Source organism: Antechinus flavipes, chromosome 2 (genome assembly GCF_016432865.1).
Source record: "Antechinus flavipes isolate AdamAnt ecotype Samford, QLD, Australia chromosome 2, AdamAnt_v2, whole genome shotgun sequence".
Classification (NCBI taxonomy): Eukaryota; Metazoa; Chordata; class Mammalia; order Dasyuromorphia; family Dasyuridae; genus Antechinus; species Antechinus flavipes.
This window is the reverse complement of record NC_067399.1, coordinates 577103067-577124365: the sequence shown is the minus strand read 5'-3', so window position 1 is coordinate 577124365 and position 21299 is coordinate 577103067. Positions and strand designations below refer to the sequence as shown.

General features: G+C 33.6%; 1 protein-coding gene across 2 annotated transcripts in view; it reads right to left on the bottom strand.

The window, feature by feature from the left end:
• HDGFL3 (HDGF like 3) overlaps positions 1 to 21299 on the bottom strand; it is a 190152-nt gene that overhangs the window by 3473 nt on the left and 165380 nt on the right. For both annotated transcript variants that reach the window (XM_051981179.1, XM_051981180.1), the window contains 6 exons: positions 18299 to 18455; positions 15818 to 15923; positions 12660 to 12857; positions 11672 to 11864; positions 8315 to 8402; positions 76 to 222 (listed from right to left, as the gene is read on the bottom strand). In XM_051981179.1, the coding sequence (XP_051837139.1) occupies positions 76 to 222; positions 8315 to 8402; positions 11672 to 11864; positions 12660 to 12857; positions 15818 to 15923; positions 18299 to 18455 (889 nt within the window). The remainder of the gene's footprint in view (positions 1 to 75; positions 223 to 8314; positions 8403 to 11671; positions 11865 to 12659; positions 12858 to 15817; positions 15924 to 18298; positions 18456 to 21299) is intronic.

The window sequence follows — 21299 nt, the reverse complement described above, 5'->3', positions numbered from 1 at the left end:
TAACAAAAATTTTAGCAGTGGGCACACATTAGCTTATAAAGTTATATAGTCTTTAAAAAAATCATATAGTCTTACTTTGAGTGTTGCACATGCTGTATAGCAGACATTGGGTAATATTTCTATAGGTTCTTTGAACATGACCCGGAAAGTATTAGCTGTTCCATCACAACTAAATCCAGTATCATTTTGTCCCAGAGTTTGTTTTTTTTCATATTCAATTATCTGCAATAAAAAGAAAATTAAATATGAACTACTTCAAAGAAACAAAAAAAGTTCCATTCTTCCTAAAAGAATGGTTATAGAAATAAGGTGGAAAATTATAACAAGTTATACTTGGACAAATCTCTTATCTTAATTTCTACTTTTCATAGAAGTCAGAAAATGTTTAAGTAATAAGTATTTGTATATCCTGAAGGACTTTTTTAAAAAGAAGGCACCAGTGAATTACAGAAGGAGCAGTGACTACATAAGACAACCATAAGCATTCAGTGGCTCTTTTATTTAAGCAGGTGATTTTTTTTGTTGTTGATATTGTTTAATGGTTAATCATTTTAAAGAGTTTCTTTTAAAAGCCTTTGAAATTTAAAAAATTGTCCTATTACTGTTACACTTTTATTGGTTCCCCTAAGAAAGACAAAATAATCCAAATAAAATCTTTTTCTTCTTGTTTTTGGTTGATGTTTGTTTGGTTGGTTTGTTTGGGGGTTTTGTTTTGGCCACCAAGTGCCATAGATCTATTGTATAACTGACACTAACTAAGGTGTCTGGGCATTCCAGGAATTAGGTAAATGAGAAAAAAGCTATTTTCTAATTCATAAATAAGAATAAGTCAACAAGAATTTATTAAGTACCTATCACATTCCAGGCACTGCACTGAGCACTGGGGATACACAGGAAAACCAAAAACAGTCCTTGCTCTCAAGGAGTTCACAATATTGGGAAGACAACTTATAAACAAGAACAATTTGAAACTGATAAGGTTTGGCGCAGGGCAGAGTTTTTGGGAACCCCCTTCTGGTTGGCACAGGTCCTTTGTAAAAGAATTCACGAACCCAAAAAGTTAGACTGGCAAAAGTTTATTCACACTGGGAAGTCAGTTTTTGCAGGCTGACTTTCTTAGTGGCAAGGTCCTGACAGAGAAGTAAAGATCTATCAAAGAAGTTCTAGCAGAGAGAAAGATAAAATTCCTAGGAGAGAAATCCCCTAGCAGAGAAATTTCCTAGCAGAAAAATCCCAACAGATAAAGAGGAGTATAGTCCTGTTACAGAAATATGTGAAAGAGACGAGAGGTTAACGATGAAAAGAGAATGTCTTTTCAGTGGGCAGAGAGTCCCTCACAGCCAATTATGCCAAGGGAGGTCCCTTGGTCTGGCATGATTCCTGTTTTGGCTTCTCTGCAAGGAGTTGAGCCCAGTTGCCTCTCTTTATAATTAAAACTTTGGCTAGAGGCTGGGGGCAGAGAGAGAGGGGGAGAGAGAGAGAGGGAAAGAGAAGGAAAAAGAGGGAGAAAGAGAGAGTGTGTATTAGTTTTAGGGCTCCCCTCATCAAAACTATGAACTAAGGATATAAATTTGCAACCCTTTTACTCAGAAATACCATCACTAGGTTTATATCCCAAAGAGATCAAAGAAAGGAAAAAAAGACCTAAATGTACAAAAATATAAATTCTTTTTGTAGTGTCAGGGATGGCTGAACAACTTGTGATATAAGATTATAATGGAATACTATTTTGCTTTAAGAAATGACAAACAGAATGGTTTCAGAATGTGAAAAGAAATTACAATTTTCATAACTATCAATCTTCTATGTGTAACCAATATACTAATAATCTAGATTTTTCAGAGTTACCATTTTCCCAGCAGACTCTAACTTTGGAGAATCTGTATATGTTACAGTGAACATATACAGTGTATATGTTAAGTGAAGTGAATTAAAACTTTAGAACTTGTTTCCATTATAGAATTCTTATCCTGTCCCCCCCATCAAGTAATGAATCCCAAGGATTTGAAATAATCATTTAAGAACTGTTCCCACTGGACTGGAGAACACTCATATTACCATGTACTTGTAGGCTTGTTGTGGGAAACTACTCAGGCCTGAAAATGATTGTATTGTAATCCACTTTCCTTCTCCTTCCTCATTTATGGTTTGTGTATAAAATCTCTTTGATGCAATATACAGGGTCTTCTGCCCAGAAGAACTTCTAGTTTACAAACTACATTCCTCATGCTTATAGTAATTAAACTGTCACTTGATCTCTAAAAATCTATCTCTAGCCCTGCTTTTAGTAACTCTAGCTAGTCACAATTTAGAGAACAATATGGAAGAGAGAGAGAGAGAGAAAGAGAGAGAGAGAGAGAGAATTTGAAACTCAAAAAAAGTTTTTTAAAGCAATTGTTTAAATAAACACATTTCTTTTCCTAAAAAAGTTTATTGGTAACTTTGGAGAGAACTGTTTCAGTTGAATGATGAGGTAAAAAGTCACACTACAGAGTTAAGTAAAAAGAAGCAAAAGAATAGAGAAGAGTTTGGAGACAACAACTGATGGGAATGGGAAGATTGAGTTTTTTGAGGCTAGGAGTAACGGACATTTGTAGGCAGTGGACAAGGAGAGACTAAAGACAAATGAAAGAGAAGGGATAAGGAGGAGGCAACCTACTGGAAAAAGTGATGGAATGAATATAATCACTTATACATGTAGAAGTTGGGTTTGGCAAAAAGAAGTACATCTTTTAGTGTGATTCGGAAGTGAAAGGAGACTGGGAAAAGGCATCTGAGTAGAGAAGAAGAATTTAGCAAATGGCCTCATTTTTTCCAGTAAAATGGGGCAAAGTTTCCTCATCTTAGAGTGTGGAGGAAAGAAGAGAATTAGAAAGATTTAGAAAAACCACATTGCTGAGTGGGATAGTGAGTTGATTGAGGTAATATGCAAATAATCACCTTGAAGTACAACATAAATGCACAGAGGAAGTGGCATAGTGATTTTCTCTAGCTTTGTTGAATAGTATGTTCAACATACAAAGGCAAAAGGCAAAGGACAGTGGGAACACTTCAAGGAATTATTTAAGGATAACAACAGTAATAGAATAAAGTGGGCAAAGGACCTAAGGATAGTATAGAATTGAACTGGTTCACGCTAGTCATTTTAATGTTACTTTCCCTGGCTTCTCTTACCTTGGTCTCTTTTATTAGATCCTTATCCACCTACTAACCCTATGTATCCCAAAAGATTCTAGTCTGGATCTCCTCTATATCACTTTTCTTAGGGATTTCATCATCCTATGGATTTAATTATCATTTCTTATGCTGATTATTCTCAAATTTACCTTAATATCTAAGTGACCTCCAACTTCATATTTCCAACTGCCTTTTTTTTTTTTTTTGGCTGAGGCAATTGGAGTTAAGTGACTTGCCCAACTGCCTTTCAAACATGTGAAACTAGATGTCCAGTAGACATCTTAACTCAAAATGTTTAAAAGAAAAATTTTCCCAACTTGTTGGACCTATTGGTCTCCCTCTTTTATTTATTTCCTGTTTCTTCTACATATATAGTATCTGTAAAAATTAGTTCACTAGTTGTTTTCCCGATTAGACCATGAGCTTTGTTGGCACAAAATACTTTAAAAATGTTTGCTGGTTGGTCAATATGTAGGTGCACATTAAAGTGGCAGTAAAGTATTTGAACAAAGTATGCTATATAGGTAGTTGTGATATACACACAATACATGTTTATATACATATCACACCTTTGTCATTTTATCATTGAACTCCTTCCAAATTATTCTTGATTTCCAAGTCAAGTCCTCCCCCACTAAAGAGGAATCAGGCAACTATATAGTTCCCAATTCTATGTCCACTTCAGATAGAATAGCATCTCCAACCTAAATCTGAGTCTCCAAATTAAAACTCAACTCTGCTCTTCAGCTCTAACAAAATTGTAAATGAACCGCTTTTTACTGTTTTTAGAATATGAGCTGTACTCTGGTTTCTTTTCAAATTAAAGTTACAATAACTAAGTTATAGTTTTTCTTCAGTACAGAGCTGTCTTCACTCTATTTTTTTTCTGACATATTTCAAACTTTTCTCAGAATCTGGAGGAAAAATCCCACTTGTAGTCTAATTTGTACTTACTAATATTAAAACTTATTAAAAAGGTTCTTTTGGTTAATATGAAATTAACTAGGAAGGGAAAAAAAAACTTAGACAAAAGTATTGAAGAAGGAGAGAAACTGTTCTCTTTACTGAAGCTGTGTTCCCTTTAAGATTATCACACTGAGATTGTGTCCCCTTTTCTGATCTCAGAAATCTGCATCTAGCAGACTCCAAGGAGTCTAGTGACAGGGCCCATCCTCCCAGGATAAGAGAAGCAATACTATTCAAAGGCAAATCAACTCCCACAGAAATTCTAAATTCTCATTCAATTGAGGAATCCTGGTCCGATGAACTTGGGCTGTCTTAGCCCTCATTAAGATACACATATAACAGCTTTCCCTAACTAAGTTCTTTGCAAGAAGGCCTAAGGTAGCTTGCTCAGCTGAGGAGGCTTCTGCCTATTGAGAATGCATTCTCAGCACCAAATTCCATTTCCCTAATAGGTCTTTGCCACTATAGAAGTCAGTCCCTTAGCAAACTGATTTCTATACAACAATAAACTTTCATTTTGAAATTAATAATTTGGGAATAAGTGAATTGTTTCACTTTTAACCTACAACCAATTAAAGGGGATATTTTAACAGCTCTCTTATTACCACTAATTTCATGACCACCAGGAATTGAGGGCATTCAAACATCATCAGTATCAAGCTTCAAAAAGACAAAGACAAACTGGAAAGACAGGGATGAAATTACCAAGATAAATGAAGTAGAATATAAACAAAGTACTGACTAAGGCTAAAAAAATTAAACTCTCTAACTGTAGGACATTTAAGGGAAAGCAAGAAAGAGGTATCAAAAAATGACATTAATAAAAATATTCATGTGTTCAAAATATGAGAGACTGCTAACAACTGTCAGATTTGTTGAGAATATTTAGCTTAGAAGATAAAAAGCTCATAGAGAACAAAGCTTTGAATTAAAAAAATTTACAGACTAAGTACAAAGCAATGAAAAAAGAAAACCCCAAAGATAAGTAAAAATTTCTGCCATCAAGAAATTTGTAATCTAGTAATGGATTAAAACAGGTATAATGACAGCACAACATAGGATGAATTATAGGAAAATATGAGACTGTGCAAGTTTGGAGGAAGGACAGTTCATATCCTTCACAGCTCTGTATTGGCTCCTTCCAACCTGTCTATAGATATGCTCAGATTTTTTCAATTCAGAAAAGAAACAAAAATAGTTTTCTGTCTAGCCCACAACTACTACTTCTTCACTTTTTTCCTCCCTTTCCATTATTTTGAAAATACTGACTGCCTCTATTTTTCTCATTACCAGTTGCCCTTCTTTCTTTTGTTTTATAATCTGTAATTTGGTGCCTACTCTTTTAACTCTACAGAAATCATTCTCCCCAAGATGACCTTTAATCCAGTGGCCTTTTTCTATTTCTTTTTCACTTTAACTTTATTGCTTTTGACACAGCTGATCATTCACTCCATCAGCTGCAGGTTTTTTTGTTCCCCTTTATGATAAAAATATTTTCAAAAATTTAATTTTTTTTCTGTTTTTTGATTCCTTTCTTCTCAATCTCTTAAAGTAAGAATTTACTAATAAATGGCTTTTTAGGTTTTGGTCCTTTCCCCCTTCACTATTTATACACTATCTTCTTTAGCAATCTTACTTCCAATTCAATTACGTTAAAATCTATACCTCAAGTCCTGAAATTTTTTGTGATATCCAAACCTGAAATACCAGCTTCCTGCAGAAAACTCTCAACAAATATCCTACTGGCATCTCAAACTAATAAGTCTAAAAACAATTTAATTCTCTTTGCTTTTGAGGCCACTCTTCCTCCTTCTTTCACATATTTCTGTCCAAGACACATTCAATTAGTATATCTTCAACTTATCCTTCCTTCCCTTTCACATCCAATCAGTTAACAAATCTTGATTCCACTTTTTCCAATTTATCCCATCTAATTTCTCCTCTCTTATTTCACTAACACCCAAAGTATTGCCCATTTCCACCTACCAGGACTACTAAAAGATACTTAATCACATCTTCCTATTTTGATATTTTCCCTTTGCTAATTCATCTTTCATACAATTTCTAAAATATCTGAATGCTTAAGAAAGATCTGATCATCTTATTCCTCTGCTCAAAGGTTATCAATGTCATTATTCCTCCCACGACCCTAAAAAAAGTAGTTCAAAATTCTTTGTCTGGCATTGAAGGACCTCCGAAGTCTCAGTCTACCTTTCCAGACTATCTCCTGCCACTCCCTATATATAAAATCTATTTGTTTCAGAAAACTTGGTTTACTTGAAATAAGCTGTGAATCCCCTAGCCTCTGTACTTTTACTTAAGCTGAACATTATTCCTTGAATATTCAATTCCTACCCTTCTTTTGAAAGCGAAGTTAAATACCACCTTACTAAATAGCATTCTTATTCCCCCTAACCCAAGTTGGTAAAGAAAGAAATGTTATACTTCACATAATACTTTATTTTAAACTTCTTTTTGCACTTATTTAATATTTTGTTATTTTAGTTATTTGTGTCTTATTTCCTTTACCATAATGCAAATTTAGCTTTACAAAGGCAAAAAAAAAAAATGTTTAATTTCAGCTTTGCATACCTATCACAATTCTCTGAAAACAGTATTTTGATAAATGGTAAATGAATGTCTCTAATTTGGAGGCGATGAAAAAGATGGGTAGCGTTGTTAAAAACAAAAATGGTGGTAAAAAGGCACATCAAGAATGAAATCACAGATTTGGTGCTAAAATGGACCTCAGAGCCCATCTAGTCCAATCCCTGCATTTTAGAGCTGAGGAAATTGAGGTCAAGAAAATATCCTGAGCTAAGACATAAAAGTGTTAACAGTGAATAAAACAAAGTTTGTCTACAGTGTAATTTGTGAGCATAAGTGTAATGACTGTGTATTTAAAATCAGCCGGAGTCAGGAATTCAGGTTAAGGAAAAAATTTTCAATCTTTATTGAAGTGAAGAGGTGAAAAAAGATTGCGATAGCAATATGGGCAAGAAGGATTGCGATAGCAATAGAGGCAGCTGCAACAGGAAGCCAGCTACCAGAGAGAGAGTCGCAATGGCAATGCGAGCAGCTGTGTCAAGATGCCAGCCAGCAGTCTCTCCTTTCCCTTTCTTTTCCACTCCCCTGCCTCCATCCACCAAAATCGTCATTTCCTATACAACACATCAGGACTTGCACAAAGAGTGGGCGGGGGCCATTCTTTCTCCAAGCTTATATATTAATAGAGTATGGTCCAATTACTATTTAGCCTCACGTGCTTGGGGCCTCAGTGCATCAACTCGAGCCTCAGCCCATTACACATAAGGGTAATGAAAGATTCTACAGTGGAGTGGTTTTGAATGATAAGTTATGTTTAAACTATTATATAAATAGCCACTGACTACTTTTAAAGCAGGGAATCATTACTGAATTGTCAACCATACAAAACGGATTAGAATGTGAGAAAAAACAGTGTGAAAGTCATTCCAGGAATCTAGGCAAAAGATAACAAAGAATTGAACTACAGGGGTAACAGGAAGAAAAAGAAATGGATATAAAAAATGAAAATATTTCAAGGATTTTGTGCAAAAGGAATTAGTTTTATTGTTTGCTGCTATAGAAAATCAAGCTAGGACAGAAGAACTTTTTTTTTTTAAACTAAGATATTACAAAAACTAAAAATTTTTTGTGAGGCAATGAGTTACTTAACTCATCACTGAAAATCTAAGGAAAGGCAACTTTGTGAGGATTCTTCTCCTGGAAAGATTAGTCTTGATATTCTTTCCAATTCTAATGTTCCATGATTCTTTTGTTTTGTTTTGGTTTTTATTCCATGATTCTAAATGAATTTCTTTACAATGAGGTAGTCTCTTTAAGTTCATCCTGCATATATAGATTAAAATTAGGCTTCCAAAACTACCATCTCTCTGAGATCCACTGGAATTGCTGTTTTTCCTTAAAGGCTTAGTCTATTCCTAACTCTCATAAAATAAAATTCTAAATGGTCACAAATATTTTTTTCTTCATATGATTTAACAAAGAAGATAGTCTCAAATAATATACATAATTTTGTAACTTTAATCAAATATAACATTTTCATTAAAAATGGGGTTTTATCACAAACTTATTATAAATACATACAAATTTCCATTAAAATGTATTATGCAGAAAAAAAAAGTGGTACCTGTATATTCACTTGATAATCTGTGGGCCCATGAATAGAACCATATAACCCAAATCCTACTATGGAGATTCTTCTATTAACTGTGAACCTATAAAACATCAAATCAAATCAATAATAAATAGTTTTTTAAAAAAATCATGACCCATGTATAAATGATGACCCAGATTTATTACACAGAATTAAATATTGTGGAAGTACACTAACCTTATACTCTTTCCCCTTTTTAGAAATATTAAGAATGGCTGGATATGGTAGAACACATGTGAAATATCTGCTATCAGAGATGTTGAGACTGATAGATCACTTGAGCTTAGGAGTTCCAAGTTGCAGTAGGCTAAGGTGATTAATGTCCATATTAAGTCCTGGTAACTGTGTTACCAAAAGAGGGGAGAACTGGCCCAGGCTGGAAGGAGAGAAAATCAAAGCTCCTGTGCCAATCAATATTCGTATTAGACTTATGAGTAGTGATTATACTTCTAGTCTGGGTGCAATGGGGGATGGGAGGGAGAGAAAAACAGTGAGGGAGCAGATATCTAGAGATAAAAATATTAAGAAATATTTTTCTATCTAAAGTCCTTTTCAGACTTACCTGAATGAAGAAAATCTTATCAATACTTAAAAATACACTTCTTGGAAAAAAAATGCCCAGCAATAAGCTCAAAAAATATATAATTTCTTAATGATCTCAACTGGGTTTCTTTTGATGATTCCCTAGGAGTTGCTAAGTAGACTATGACATAGATAGATATAATTTTGTCTCCTCTTTAACTACCTTTGCCCCTTTCTCATTTCACCATCACTTCTAGCATTTCTATAGTTATTCAGTTGTTACAGTGGTGTCCAATTCTTTGTGACTACATTTGGAATTTCTCTGGCAAAGATGCTGAAGTAATTTGCCATTTCTTTTCTCTAGCTCATTTCTATACCTGTATTAAATAATAGCAGAGAGGGTTCTTGCTCGTAGCAAGTATACATAATTTATAGCAATTCAATATCTAAACCAAACAATAGCATTCTAGCTTTATTCCTGTATTTACTGGGGATATATTAATAGTATTCCCATGGAAAATATTGCTTACTTTTTATTTTAGAAAGTTTTTATGACATAAAAACATTATCTTACTATCTATGCTTTGCATGTTTTTTTTCCCAATAAATAACTATTCTGAAACTTTGTTAAAAAAAAGAAGAAGAAGAAGAAGCCCTGCACTAAATCTTATTCACTTTTACCAAAGTTCTGACACCACTTTTCCTAGAAAAAAATGCATAAAAATTTAGTAGGGAATTCTGTTCTTCTGAAAGACAAAATTAGGCCAATGATCTAATAGGGCAAGAGACTCTTGATTAATCTACTTAAAAGAAGCATCCTCTTTGCCCATACTTTGCTCAGAATTGAATAATGATCAAACTACTTCTGACAAGTTGAAATGGAGAATACTAGGGAGGGAGTGACGTAACAAAGACTGAATGGTCTTAGGAAAGTGATTCTTCGGCATTTTAAATAACTTGTTTAAATAAATGTTCTATTTGATAATTAAAATGTTGTTTGGTGAAGAAAAATATTAACAAACTTTCACCTGGGCTCTCTGTTTTACTTCAGATACTTTCAAAGGTAGGACAGGTCTTTATCTATTTATTTATTTATTTATTTATTCCTTTCTCTTAGAAGAGAAAGATTTAAAAAGTTGCACTTATACTTTGTTTTTTTCCCCTCTCAAGCAAGCCATTCCTTATAATATAAAAAAGATGGGGGGAGGGGGAGAAAGGAATTTAACTAAACAACATATTGTCTACTAACATACTAACACAATTTTGAGGTTTCAGGAGCCACAATTTGGGAATCACTAATCTCAGTTAACTAAGTAACAAAATTACCCGCTTCACCATCCAACTATTTGAACTAAAAAAGGCTTTAATGTATACATTTGAACTAATTATTGATGATATATTCACTAAAGGACTCTCTACATGGACTGGAGATAAAGGGCAGTCATGCATGGACATAAGAAATAAAAAAATGTAGTCAGTATAAATTTCAAAGTCTGCCTAGAAATTATTTAATGGAAGAATTCTTTCTTTCTTTCTTTCTTTTTTTTTTTTTTTGCTGAGGCAATTAGAGTTAAGTGACTTGCCCAGGGTCACACATCTAGGAAGTGTTAAGTGTCTGAGGCCACATTTGAAGTCGGGTCCTCCTGACTTCAAGGCTGGTGCTCTATCCACTGTACCAACTAGCTGTCCCAAAAGTATCTTAAAAAAAAAAAATTGAAAACACAACTATTCTTACCACCATCTGCCTCAACTTTCTCTTGCCCAGCTAAATATTCCAAGTTTGTTTTTCTTAGTTGACTGTCATCATCCAGCAGGGATTTAAGGCACTTTACCCTTCTGGATAGACCCTTCTAGACATTCCCCAACATATCAATATCCTTCCTCAATGCAATACACAGTCACTGGTGAAAAAGTTAGTCGCATACATCCCTAGAATACTCAACCTTTTTTCTAAGATGTCATCAGACTATATCGTTTTTGTTTTTGTTTTTTGACAGTATATCATTTGTTAATGACTATTCAATCAGTTTCAGTTTTACTTACCTGTAATATTATCTAAACCAGAATTTCTTAAAACTTTTTCCACTTGCAACTCCTTTTTTGCCCAAGCAATATTTATGTGACCCCAGTAGAGGAAGGTATATAAAATAGGTATATACATCAGATATTTGCTGATAAGATCATTATTTTGTGGACCCCTCCCCCACATTTAGTTACAAAATCCCACCTGGGGTCTTAAATTACAATTTAAGGAGATAGGATGTAAATCACATCCCTGCCTTCCTTTTCAAAAATCCAGAAAGGACTTTAACAAGTGCTTTGCTAGACTCCAAAATAAACTATATGTACAAGATTCTCCTGATCACCAGTTTAATTGTTGAAGAAAGAAGTAGGTCTGGCATAAGCTGTTTTTGATGAAAATATGCTGGTTCTTTGAGGTCACTAATGATAGATCATTATTAACCATTCCTTTAATAATATATTCTAGAATTATGCCCAGAAATACAGTCATACACATACCACATTTTTTGAAAACTGGAAAATCTTCCCTTTTCCAATCTTGTGACATCTTTCTCCCTTTCTCTAAGATATTTCTATCTTATTTTTACAAGGTCTAAATAGAGACACAGTAATTAAGGGAAATCTGAATCACAATCACCTAGATGATTTATTGAATAGTTTTTGGCTAAATCTAATAATTTTTGACAGCAAAATTTAACAGAATATAAAAAACACATCTTCAAAATATCTTCAATTCAACATTAAAACTTTTTTCCCCACCCCTGCAACATGAACTATGACAGATACCTAATTCGGTCGCTTGTTCCACTGTAACCCCAACGACTTTCTACTTGCTGGAATCTATTGATGCTGCACTCTTTTCCCCTGAGGCAGCACCTTGGTCGATCAATGTATTCAACTCGGGGTTTAGGATTGACAGTAAAATGAAGGAAGAGATTTACCACTTCTCTGTCTGATAAAATTCCAGATTGAGCAGGACCTGTGGAAAGAAAAACAAATAAAATTTCAATTAAAAAAATCATTTGTTTTAAAAATGTGCTTTGAAGTGAACTTTATGAGATCAAAACTGATTTGCTAAACTCAATCCAAGTTAAAAGAGAAAAACAATTATAATAATGATAATCAATTTTAGTCCCTTTTGAGTATAGTCTATAAAAATAGGTTGTTGACTAACAAAAGGCATAACAATTTAAATTACTAATCATATGATAAAATGCAATACACATCTATATGAAACTATGTTTCTTTTAAAGAAACAGTCCAAATGCTAGCACTAGAAATTGGAAAACAAATGCAAAAGAGTACAGAGGAAAGAGCAATGGATTTGTAATCAGGAAACCCAAGTTTAAATAATAAAGTGTCACACCTTGAGCATGTTGTATAACATCTCCCTGGCCTTCAGAAAGAATTTGTTGATCCCTTAAAACTTTTAATTTATAATCTAATGACAGGAAATTATATGGAGTTAGGAGGCCTACAGAAGTTAAGTGACTGATCTTTAAAGTCACATGACTAGCAAGTAGTATCACTGGAATCAGATCTCAAGTCTCTTAACTTCAAATGATATTAAAACACACAGCCTCATACCCATTATTTGACCATTGTTTACTTGCCAAATTTTTTGCTCACATACTTCTGATATGATTTCTAACTACCTTTGCTTAGACTACTACATCTTATTTCTGTTGCCATAGTCCTCCACCCAAAGGGCCACTTCTCTTGGTCCATCCACCAAAATGATGTCCAGAGAGTTTCTTTCAAAATAGTCTCTTACCTGCAGCAAACTCCTCGATAGTCATCAGTGGAAAACGGATTAATGAGAGTGCTTTTCCCAGCACCTTCTGTTTATTTGCAAAAGTCACTGGCAGCTGCTGCCTCTGACATTCAGCTTCTGCCCATCGAACAACTGCTCCAAAGAGTCGACTTTCTCGAATACTGAGTGTATCTCTTTCCAGAACAGCACATAATGTGTCTAAAGATAAGAAACAAAATCCAATTTAAATTATATTTAAAATACTGGTGGCTTAACATTATATCTTTATTAAAAAAAAAATTTTTTAAGTTTCTACTCAATAAAAAAACACACTAAACTTTAAGTATGCCCTCAAAAATAAAATGTTATTAAAAAAAAAAAAAAAAACTCATGCAAATACTTGGGTATCCAAAACTCTTAGTGCAATTCTAAGTTTTAATAGCTTAGACAGTTTACCTGCTTTAAGCTTTAATAGTTTAAGACTACACTATGGCTTTTGGGACTCCCTGCATATTCAAATTTACTTATTACAGCATGTCTTTTGTCCAAAAGTAATTTAACTAAAAATAATAATAAAAACAAAAATAATTTAACATATTAATAACATAGCTGAGAACTAGGAAATTAAGTATACAAGATATATCTGCCATTTCTTATCAGTATGATATTAGGCAAGTCACAATTTCTCTGATTTTAGTTCCGCATCTTTAAAAAAGAGAGTTGGAATGGATAAGTTTTAAGATTCCTTCCACTTCTAAGTTTATGACATTATATCCTATGATTATACAAAACATATGGATGACCTAAAGTCCATGCACGAATCATTCTTCATTAATATCAAACCCCTTCTGGAACCCAGGGTCTCTCTTTTTTTTTGAATACAGTACTGATCAGCTTCTGCTTGGCTATCTGATTTCTAAATCTTAAGTAAGAAATTATTTTAGAAATATGGATAGAAAAATGTTTTAGTACTCAAAAAAAGGTAAGCCTCATAGGATCAATAATTTCAAATCCCTCTTTTTATAGATGAAGAAACCTGAGGCCTAGCCAAGTGAAATTACTTGCCAAGTGTAGTGAGACTACATCAATATTAAATAACAAGGCAGAAATCTGAATCTATATTGCTGATCTCAAAATCCAGTATACATGGCCTGGAAACTGGAAAATTTATACAGAATAGCTTTTTCTTCAAAGACACTATATGAACATGGCACTATTCTATAAAATCTGTGCAATGCAGAAATGCCAAGCTAAAATTTAAATGAAAGGCATATTACTATATGAGCTGAAATCAATCAAAAAATTTATAGAGATAAGTGAACCCAGTAATAGAAAGCAAAAGAAAATTATTTTCTTTTAAACTGTCATTCATCAATTTAGCCACGTGGGGGAGGGGGGAGGGAGAATTCTGCTTTCCTACACACATCTTAATACAAGCCATGTTGTCATTTCTCTTTCTCATAGTTTTTTTCCCTTTTGATTAGATTTTTCTTGTGCAGCATGATGACATGAAAATATGTTTAGAAGAACTGCATATATTTAACATATTTTGGATTGTTTTTGCAAAGGTGAATGTTGAAAACTATCTTTGCATATATTTGGAAAAAAGAAAAAGCTATGAAAAAAAGAAAGAGCAAAAAAAAATGCAAGAAAATTATATGTGGCTTGAATACTGTAAACGGAAAACTTTATAATATAGATGTATAAAAAACGAATTAAAAAATTATAATATCATTATATAGAAAACTACTGAGAACTACAAATCCTGCTTTCATATATACTAATAATTTTAAACTATTAGAGACAAAGCCTGCTTATCAAAAACTTTTAAAATTAAACCTGCCACATTATTGATACTTTTTTGCCTCCTTTTCTAGAACAAAATCTGATAAAATTGTAAAATAAAAGCCAGGAAAAAATTACTAAAAGGATAAGTAACATACCATTTATTCAAAATACCAGACTTGTGACAAACATAAAACTTTGAAACAGCAAAAGGCCCTCAAAGTAAAAATCCCAAATGAGTTTTGTCATAAAACCTCTTCACTTAAAAAAGGCTGTTAACCAAAACCTTATTGACTTTTTAAATTGAACTTGTTAAACTTAATTTTTCTTCCTACATCAAATTAAATCAGACCAAAATAGATTAGAAGTAGCAAACTAAATAGGACATAGAGTAGCTATGCATATATTGACAACAGCCAGAAGTAATAACTAAATACCTAGCAATTAAGACAAACATACCATAACTCTGCTATGTATTTATAGTACAAGAATAGGTCCTAAGTTAAATCAACAAATATTCAGGGGACAGATTACTATATATGTCATCAAGAAAAGGTTAAATTGTGTTCAGTATTCTCCATGAACCCTTCTCATTAGAGCAAGGTTTCTGAACCATGCTTTTTCTCCTGCCAAGAGCTCCTTTAAAAAAATTTGAAGGCAGATATTTAAGATCTGAATACCAAATTGTCCTCTACCCAGCCAAGTTTTAAAGGATGAAATCATCCTTTAAAACTTGGCTAGGTAGAGGGCATGAATGTCAGAATTCAAAAGCAAAAGGCATGAAGGTGACAGTTAGACTGGTTTCCTAGAGAGAGAGTTTAGGAGGGTGAGTAGGGAGAAGATTTTCAAGACTTGGCTTAAACCTGACCAATCCCAACTTGAATCAATCTAATTAAATTCTATCTCTAGAGTACAATGGGACCTTCTGAACTCTCAGAACAATTATTTTTTGATTAATTCATTTGGCAAATAGTCATGCATATAAATAATTATGGTACCTCTTCTACTGTCTTACTGGTCAACTTTATTTATATGATTTATTCTGAACATGATTTACTAACTTCCTTTATCAAATAAAATATGAACACTTTCAAAGGAGCTTTTATTTCCTTATTCTAAATATCCCCTACAGCTTTTAGCATTGGAACTAGCATAATGGTTGTGCTTAATATTTGTTGCTTTGACTAGATGTTTAAGATGACAGTAAAATTAACATTTCAGGTACATTTCCTTAAAAATAATTAAAATAACTCAATTTTGACACCAAAAGGAATAGAATTATGTGAACTTTCTAATCAATTGACCTTACACATCTCACTCTCCCAATAATGCCCCCCAATGAAGCATTACTATACTTAGAAACAATAAAATTCAGTTCAAAATAAATAACTTACCTATGTCAATATCAGTAAAACCTTCTGCACTGATTGCATCCATTGTACTTTTGTCTATAGTGTCTAGACAAAGACTAGCAAGCTGAGGTTCATCAAATAATCGAGCCTAAGCATATAAAAAATACTTATTTTACTTACAGGCCAAAGATATTCTGATTTGACACTGCAAATAAATGTCACACCAAATATGTCAAAAGCAGCTACTTGCTTTCATTCCAATGTTTTAAGTATTTATCAATTTCTTAAATAACATATCATTTAAAAATTATGTCCATTCCAATATTTTAAGTACATATAGCAAGCACCATACAGTCCCTTTCCCTTACCAGGTGCTTAAAAAATCGTCTCCCTAATATGCCCTTTGCCTCTATTTCCTATCTCATTTCTCAACCATATGAAATCTCATTTCTGACATCATGACAACTACACTTACTTTCCAAAATGTATTTAGTCAATTAATTGTGTGTAACTCTTTGCAACCCCATTTGAGATTTTCTTGGCAAAGATGGTTTTGCCATTTCCTCCTGCAGCTCATTTTTCAGATGAAAAAAAACTGAAACAAACAGGGTCACACAGTTTGAAAAGGTCTGAGGCCAGATTTGAACTGTTTTTGCTGACTTCAGGATTGGCACTCTATCCAGTGAACCACCCAATTTCTGTCTCTGCAAAATTACCAATGATATATTGTCAAATCCAAATGTCTTTTTTTCAGTACTCATTTTTTGGAACATAACACTGTCAAATACTCTCTTCTTTGGAAACTCCCTTCTTTTTGTTTTTTTTTTTTGAGTTCTTAAGTCTCCCTGTCTGATACTCTTTCTCCCTCTATTTATGGGGGAAAAGATCTGAGAGTTTTTCTCCTCTCTCTCTAGCTCAAGGGTTCTTAAGCTGGAGTCTGCAAATTAAAAAAAAAAAATTTTTTTTATATTCATTTCAATAAAATTAGCTTCCTCCACAAAATAAAAAAAAAGTACTTCTTCAGATGATGTCATTTCCCACAAACACATTTAATTATCTCTATGAAAATGACTACAAAATTTCTATGTTTAGTTCTAATCTGATATCTTGGGCTTCAGTCTTAGATAACCTGCTTACTGGATATTTCTAACTGGATATTTCGTAAGCATTTCAAATTCAATAAATCTAAAAGAACTTTTAATCTTTCCCCTAAAATCTACTCTTTCTCTTTTGAAGTTACCTACTTTTGTCATCCTTCCAGGTACCAAGTTTATAACCTCAGTCATCTTCAACTCCTCAATCTCTCTCACTCATTTCCTATATCCAATCAATAGCTAGCTTGTCATTTCTATCTTTATTCTATCTTGCATTTGTCTCCTCTCTATTTACACAGCTATACCCTAGTTAAGGCTTTCATCACTTTGGCTAAAATATTACAATAGTCTCCTAAATGGTCTTCCTGCTTCAAGCTTATCGCTTCTCCAACCCATCCTCCATGTAACTGCCTAATTGATACTGACAACATGATCCAACCATGTCAATTCCCTGCTAAAAAGCTTCAATGGCTCCCCATTGGCTCTAAGATAACATGCAAATTTTTCTTTGGGTATTTAAATACAGTCTGGTTGCAATCTACTTTCCAGACTTATATGTTTTCCCTTCAAAAATTCTATATTTTAGTCAAACTGGCTCACTTACTGTTTATTTCAATACTACCATGGATTTATGATCTCACCAATATAAGTGTGAATATGAAGATCTCAATCTTTCCATGCCTTCACACCCCATGAAATTCTATGTACATTGTTTCATGAATTCTTAATAGAGTGTCCATACAATGTGTTAAGGGACAACACTTATTTTTCTAGATCTATTAACATTACAAGGGGACTGATGGTCTTAGATGCCCCATCATACTATGAAGGTAATCTTGTGATCCAGAAGGCTATGTAGCAGACCACGAGATCTGGCTGTATCTAATATCTTAAGATCTAAAAATCTTAATATCAGACTGTGTCTGTTTTCCAAGGACCAGCTTCATTAAGTAGAAAAAGACTTATCACTAGCAGAATGGTGATGAATATTAAGTAATGAATCCTTTAGACATTGCAATAAGTCAGAAAAATAATTTTTTATCCTAAGTATTATTAACTTGTGATACAACTGAAAATCCCTGAAATACAAGTATCTTAAGATAAGAGACTGATGTCCAAGACCCAGCAATATCACTTGGACAAATGACTCCAAGTTCCATTCTGATGTCTCAATATAGTGGGAAGATTATCTTGAGTACAGGAAGATTGTGCCAGCAGAACATAAACTCTGAAAGGATTCAACAAGCTAGAAAGCTTTGGATGGTGTATATGATCTGGTGTACTGGTGGTGTGATTGTCATCAAAAATATTTTTTCAGTCACAGCATATCACAAAGACATTCTACTCAATGGCAGAACATCACATCACAGATTTTCAAAATACTAAATTAGCATGTTAACACAAACTTTATTAAATAAAAATTACTTACCTGAGTGAGAAGCATAAAGGCATTATCTGCCCTAAGATGTTTGGTGAGAAAATCTACACAATGTGCTTCTAAAGCTGGAACTGCATATTTCTTAGCAGTATAAAGAGTTGTCATGACTGTTTCTGGACCAATCTGAACTTCATCTGAATAAAGAAATCTGGAAAACATTTCAAAAAATGAAGAAATTGTCATCAACAGGCCCATTAGAATGATAGGATTTTAAAAACCAGTAATATTTACTCACATCCTTCATACTGGACATGAGTGATAAAGCTATAAGGAATCAAAAGCCTAACATATTAATGTAGGTAACAAATATTCTTTATCTGACCCATCTTCAGACTTGCCATCTTGAAACAGTTCCAACATTAATGGATTAGTGAATTTTCAGATACAGAGAATGTCCAAGCTTAAACATGTTTAATGATTACTTTATTTAAATCTATCTAAAATGTATTATTCCCTTCTCCATTTTAGTTTTCAGGATATACTATTATTTAAACTTTCATGGATGATTATGGTTTTCACTGAATATTGTGGTATTATGAAGTCTCTAGAAGCTATGATGATGGGTAAGATTGCATGTCCATTTATAAGGTCTGTTCACATATGTAATGGTGGTGGTGATGTCATCTTTATCATTTAATTTGGTCAGCAAAACAATTCTATAGGCATTTATTAAGCACCTAGGTGTTAGACACTATGGAAAGAATTAAAATGGCATAGTCCTTTCCCTCAAGGAGTCTACAATCTTATTAAAATTGTACACAGTAAAGAATATATACATGCATATAATATTTAATAAAAAGTAGAAGGTAATATTGGATAGAACAAAAATCTAAAGAACACAATTAACATATGAGGAGGGAGAAAACACAGCTGAGGGATTAGGAAAAGTATGATGGAGAAAGGAGGCAATCCTTGAGTAGAACTTTATTTTTATTATTATTTTTTTAATAACTTTTTATTGATAAAACGCATGCCAGGGTAATTTTTTACAGCATTATCCCTTGCATTCACTTCTGTTCCGATTTTTCCCCTCCCTCCCTCCAACCCTTCCCCCAGATGGCAAGCAGTCCTTTACATGTTGAATGAGTTGCAGTATATCCTAGATACAATATATGTGTGCAGAACCGAACAGTTTTCTTGTTGCACAGGGAGAATTGAATTCAGAAGGTATAAATAACCCGGGAAGAAAAACAAAAATGCAAGCAGTTTATATTCATTTTCCAGTGTTCTTTCTCTGGGTGTAGCTGCTTCTGTCCATCTTTGATCAATTAAGGCTCTCTTTATCGAAGAGATCCACTTCCATCAGAATACATCCTCAAACAGTATCGTTGTTGAGGTATATAATGATCTCCTGGTTCTGCTCATTTCACTCAGCATCAGTTCATGTAAGTCTCGCCAGTCCTCTCTGTATTCATCCTGCTGGTCATTCCTTACAGAACAATAATATTCCATAACATTCATATACCACAATTTACTCAACCATTCTCCGATTGATGGACATCCTTTCATTTTCCAGCTTCTAGCCACTACAAACAGGGCTGCCACAAACATTTTGAGAAGGGAGAAAACACTTACAGCTGAGGGATTAGGAAAAGTATGATGGAGAAAGGAGGCAGTCCTTGAGTAGAACTTTAAGAGAAGAATTCTGACATGTAGAAATGAGGAGGTACTGGCGTGACTACCTTCCTGGTATGTACTGGCCTGTGCAAATGCAAAGAATTGGGAGTCTGCAATTTTGAGTCTCATGAATACCTGTCTGCTCAGGCCGAGTATAAGAATGTATAAAGAACAGAGTGAAAGAAATAAGAACTGAAAAGGTAATTTGATTTTGTTGGGGGGGGGGAAGGGAAGCAGAGAAATAGGGTGAGTGACAAAGCTAGTGACCGTACTGTCCAAAAAATGTTAAAAGTATCATTGAAGCTTTTAAAAAAAAAAAAAATGTACCAAATATGAACGTTATGGAATATTATTGTTCTGTAAGGAATGACCAGCAGGATGAATACAGAGAGGACTGGCAAGACTTACATGAACTGATGCTGAGTGAAACAAGCAGAACCAGGAGATCATTATATACCTCAACAACGATACTGTTTGAGGATGTATTCTGATGGAAGTGGATCTCTTCGATAAAGAGAGCTAATTCAGTTTCAATTGATCAAAGATGGGCAGAAGCAGCTACACTCAAAGAAAGAACACTGGGAGATGAATATAAACTGCTTGCATTTTTGTTTTTCTTCCCGGATTATTTATACCTTCTGAATCCAATTCTCCCTGTGCAACAAGAAAACTGTTCGATTCTGCACACGTATATTGTATCCAGGATATACTGTAACCTATTCAACATGCAAAGGATTGCTTGCCATCTGGGGGAGGGGGTGGAGAGAGGGAGGGGAAAAATCGGAACAGAAGTGAATGCAAGGGATAATGTTGTAAAAAATTACCCTGGCATGAGTTCTATCAATAAAAAGTTATTTAAAAAAATGTACCAAAAGAAATATAGGTCTAAGGAAATAAGACAAGTAGGATAGCTTATAAAGTAACATGTAATTTATGAACTAACATTTTTAAAAAACAAGTTGTTCAAAATAGAACATGGTTTCACATACAATCCTCTTTTTATGTTCTACTTTGCATATGGAAAATTTTTTGGCATTAGATAAATTCAGAATTTTTTAAATGAGAGAAAAATGTAATTTGGAGCTAACCTGTGGCAAGCCTTAAATATCAAGTTAAGGAGTTTTTATTTTATCTTCCAAGCAATGGAGAAATGGATGCTAAAGTTTTCTCTATATGGAGAATGACATGGCATAATATTATCTCATCTGTAAATGAAAGTAATATATCACTGTAATAGCACCTACACTTCACAAGAGTTACTATGGGGATCAAATAAAGCCTGGCTTCGAATTGTGTACTTAATAGTTGTATGGCCTGAACCATAGTTTCCTTAGCTGTAAAATGGAGACATTTTTCATTCATGTTATAGTGTCCT